Source organism: Nerophis ophidion, linkage group LG20 (genome assembly GCF_033978795.1).
Source record: "Nerophis ophidion isolate RoL-2023_Sa linkage group LG20, RoL_Noph_v1.0, whole genome shotgun sequence".
Lineage (NCBI taxonomy): Eukaryota > Metazoa > Chordata > Actinopteri > Syngnathiformes > Syngnathidae > Nerophis > Nerophis ophidion.
In genome coordinates this window covers 8610551-8614376 of record NC_084630.1, presented here as the reverse complement: position 1 = coordinate 8614376, position 3826 = coordinate 8610551, and the positions used below count along the sequence as shown (strand labels likewise).

Genomic DNA, 3826 nt, shown 5'->3' with positions numbered 1-3826 from the left:
GAAACCAGTAGAACCAGAAACGTATTGTTACTCAACGTATTAAGTTACTGTTGGCAAAACGGTCATGTTTCCATGATGGAAAGACTGTTTAACCAATGAAAAATGTACAAACGAGGTCTGTATTTGAGGTATGAGCAACATATTTAGCCATCAAATCAAAGCCTTTTTCTTGGACGCCCCTGCTTATTTCAGCAAAACGATGCCAAGCCACATTCTGCATGTGTTACAACAGCGTGGCTTCGTAGTAAAAGAGTGTGGGTACTAGACCGGCCTGCCTGTAGTCCAGACCTGTTTCCCATTGAAAATGTGTGGTGCATTCTGAAGCCTAAAATACCACAACAGAGAATCCGGACATCAAGCAAGAATGGGAAATAATTATACAAACCCCGTTTCCATATGAGTTGGGAAATTGTGTTGGATGTAAATATAAACAGAAAACAATAATTTGCAAATCCTTTTCAACCCATATTCAGTTGAATATGCTACAAAGACAAGATATTTGATGTTTAAACTCATACACTTGATTTGTTTTTGCAAATAATAATTAACTTAGAATTTCATGGCTGCAACACGTGCCAAAGTAGTTGGGAAAGGGCATGTTCACCACTGTGTTACATCACCTTTTCTTTTAACAACACTCAATAAACGTTTGGGAATTGAGGAAACTAATTGTTGAAGCTTTGAAAGTGGAATTCTTTCCCATTCTTGTTTTATGTAGAGCTTCAGTCGTTCAACAGTCCGGGGTCTCCGCTGTCGTATTTTACGCTTCATAATGCGCCACACATTTTCGATGGGAGACAGGTCTGGACTGCAGGCGGGCCGGGAAAGTACCCGCACTCTTTTTTTTTTACGAAGCCTCGCTGTTGTAACACTTGGCTTGGCATTGTCTTGCTGAAATAAGCAGGGGCGTCCATGAAAAAGATGGCACTTACATGGCAGCATATGTTGTTCCAAAAGCTGTATGTACCTTTCAGCATTAATGGTGACTTCACAGATGTGTAAGTTCCCAAAATGTTTACTTAGAGTTGTTAAAAGGAAAGGCCATGTAACACAGTGTTAAAAATGACCCTGTGCCACCTTTTTTGCAAAGTTAATGATTATTTGCAAAAAAAAAATAAGTTTCTCAGTTCAAACATGAAGTATCTTGTCTTTGCAGTCTATTAAGTTAAAGTTAAAGTGCCAATGATTGTCACACACACACTAGGTGTGGCGAAATTATTCTCTGCATTTGACCCATCACCCTTGATCACCCCCTGGAAGGTGAGGGGAGCAGTGGGAAGCAATAGTGGCCGCGCCCGGGAATCATTATGGTGATTTAACCCCCCAATTCCAATTTTTGATGCGGAGGGTTATCCTTTACACACTGATGTCGCTTTTTGATGCGGTACCGCCTGAGGGATCGAAGGTCACGGGCATTCAATGTTGGTTTTCGGCCTTGCCGCTTACGTACAGTGGATTTCTCCAGATTCTCTTAAACCTTTTGATGATATTACAGACCATAGATGGTGAAATCTCAAAATTCCTTGCAATAGCTGGTTGAGAAATGTGGCTCTTAAACTGTTGGACGATTTGCTCACGCTTTTGTTCACCAAGTGGTGACCCTCGCCCCATCCTTGTTTGTGAATGACTGAGCATTTCCTGGAAGCTGCTTTTATACCCAATCATGGCACCCACCTGTTTTCCTAATTAGCCCGTTCACCTGTGGGATGTTCCAAATAAGTGTTTGATGAGCATTCCTCAACTTTCTCAGTCTTTTTTGCCACGTGTGCCAGCTTTTTTGGAAACATGTTGCAGGCATCAAATTCCAAATGAGCTAATACTTGCAGGAATTAACGACATTTACCAGTTTGAACGTTAAATATCTTGTCTTTGCAGTTTATTCAATTAAATCTAGGTTGAAAAGGATTTGCAAATTATCGTATTCTGTTGTTTTTTTTTTCACCATTTACGTGCCAACTTCACTGGATTTGGGTTTTGTATTAAATATGCTTGTTAATAAAACCTGCGCTTTGTTTTTAATGAATAATTAGGCCTACTTCGCTGCTGTATTTCAATGTTAGTCATCATGCTACTTGGAGGGCTTTTTTCTGTTTTCTGGGGTTAATATTTGGTGAGAAAAGTTCAATATTATTTTAAGTTGCTCCAACAATGCAAATGATAGTTTTGATCAATGTAATATTTTAAAAGCAGCTTTTATTTTTTGCATCACATTTGTTCATTTCAATAAAACTAAAATCCATGGTCCTGGTAACAACTGAAGTGATTTTTTATTTTTTATTTTTATTTTTTTAACAACAAAACACTGAGTGCAAAGATAGAGATGAATAGTGTTAATATTTACCCAACACTTCCTTCAGTGATAACCACCAGGGCCAACACAGCCACGGCTGAAAGGAAAATCCTGACGAGACACAAACAATGTGAAAGGTGGTGAATATGGGGGGGAAGGTGCAGGTTAAAGTTTAAATTTATTTTTGGAGGTGCATGTGTGCAGGGAGGCACCAGCGTGTGGTGCATTGCCACTGCAGAGGAAGTGCATCATCATCATCCTCACCCTCCTCTACACCAGCAAAGACATTTTGAGGTCAAGTTGCAGGATCGGCATGCAAAATCTCGCCTGGTTTGCATGAAACCCTCTCACCCGTGCGATGTTGATAACACAAGCTCAATGAACACCAGGTTATGTACAATGCACAATCAGTTTAACCCGCAATGGGGATAACTTGAGCGTGACTCTGCAGAAAAAAGTCAGCAGAATGAAGGTGAATCATCCATCCATCCATCTACTACCGCGTACGTTATTGTTATTCTGTGGTGTGTGTGTGTGAAATGGCCACTCACATGGTCCCCGACGTGCGTGTCCTTCCCACGGAGCTGGCGGAGAGACACGGACTGCCTGGCTGGGACTGACTGCGGTGTGTCTGCTGCACTCTGACGCACGAACCTCATCCGTCCGCATCGCAGACGGCGGGCGGGGCAGAGCCGGAAAACAGCCGGGAGAGGACTGTGCACGTGATCGGATGGATGGATATAGCCCTTATTTACTGTAGGGTTATTCAAAAATAGAACAAATATTCAGTCTAAGCCTGGGCCCCTGTAGAGGGAGTCCAGACTGAGGCCAAGGGGGGTAAGAAGACCTCATAGCCATAGCACACATAAACATACGTGTAAGAGGGAAACATCAAAGAGCACAAAGGACATTAAAGACATTAAAAGAGCAGAGCTGATGCAACCTGCCACAAAAGTGAAACAACAACAAAAGAAAACAGAAAAACATATACACTGTGGTGGCCACTGTGGGACAGGAGCAGACCCAACAAAGCAACCAAGAGACCGTGCACGTGATCGGATGGATGGATGGCTGGATGGATAGCCCTAGTTTACTATAGGGGTATTCAAAAATCTGAATCAGAATCAGAAATACTTTAATAATCCCGAAGGAGGAATTACGTTTTTCAGGGAGACAGAACAGGATCGCTGACTGGTCTGCCAACTCCCGGCGCCCCTTACAAAAAAGGTGAAAAACAGGTAAACGCTAAGGGCTGCAGGGGGAAATGTTCAGTTTAAGCCAGGGTCCCTGGAGAGGGTGTCCAGACTGAGGCTAAGGGGGGGAAAAACTCATTGCCATAGCATACATAAACATCTTATGCTGGGAGCATGGCCAGAGACAAGAGCAGACCCAACAAAGCCACCGAGAGACCGTGCATGTGATCCGACGAATGGATGGATGGATAGCCCTGGTTTACTATAGGGTTATTAAAAAAAAAATCAGAATCAAAATTAGAAATACTTTAATAATCCCCTAGGGGAAATTAAGATTTCCAGC

At 42.3% G+C, this 3826-nt stretch overlaps 1 protein-coding gene across 1 annotated transcript in view; it reads right to left on the bottom strand.

Moving 5' to 3' along the window:
* The window catches only part of soul5l (heme-binding protein soul5, like), a 14611-nt gene extending 11619 nt beyond the window's left edge, over window positions 1-2992 (bottom strand). The window contains exons 1-2 of the mRNA XM_061880407.1: window positions 2842-2992; window positions 2342-2401 (exon numbers count right to left, since the gene is read on the bottom strand). Of these exons, the coding sequence (XP_061736391.1) occupies window positions 2342-2401; window positions 2842-2843 (62 nt within the window). The 5' untranslated portion in view covers window positions 2844-2992. The remainder of the gene's footprint in view (window positions 1-2341; window positions 2402-2841) is intronic.
* Window positions 2993-3826: the final 834 nt, after the last annotated feature.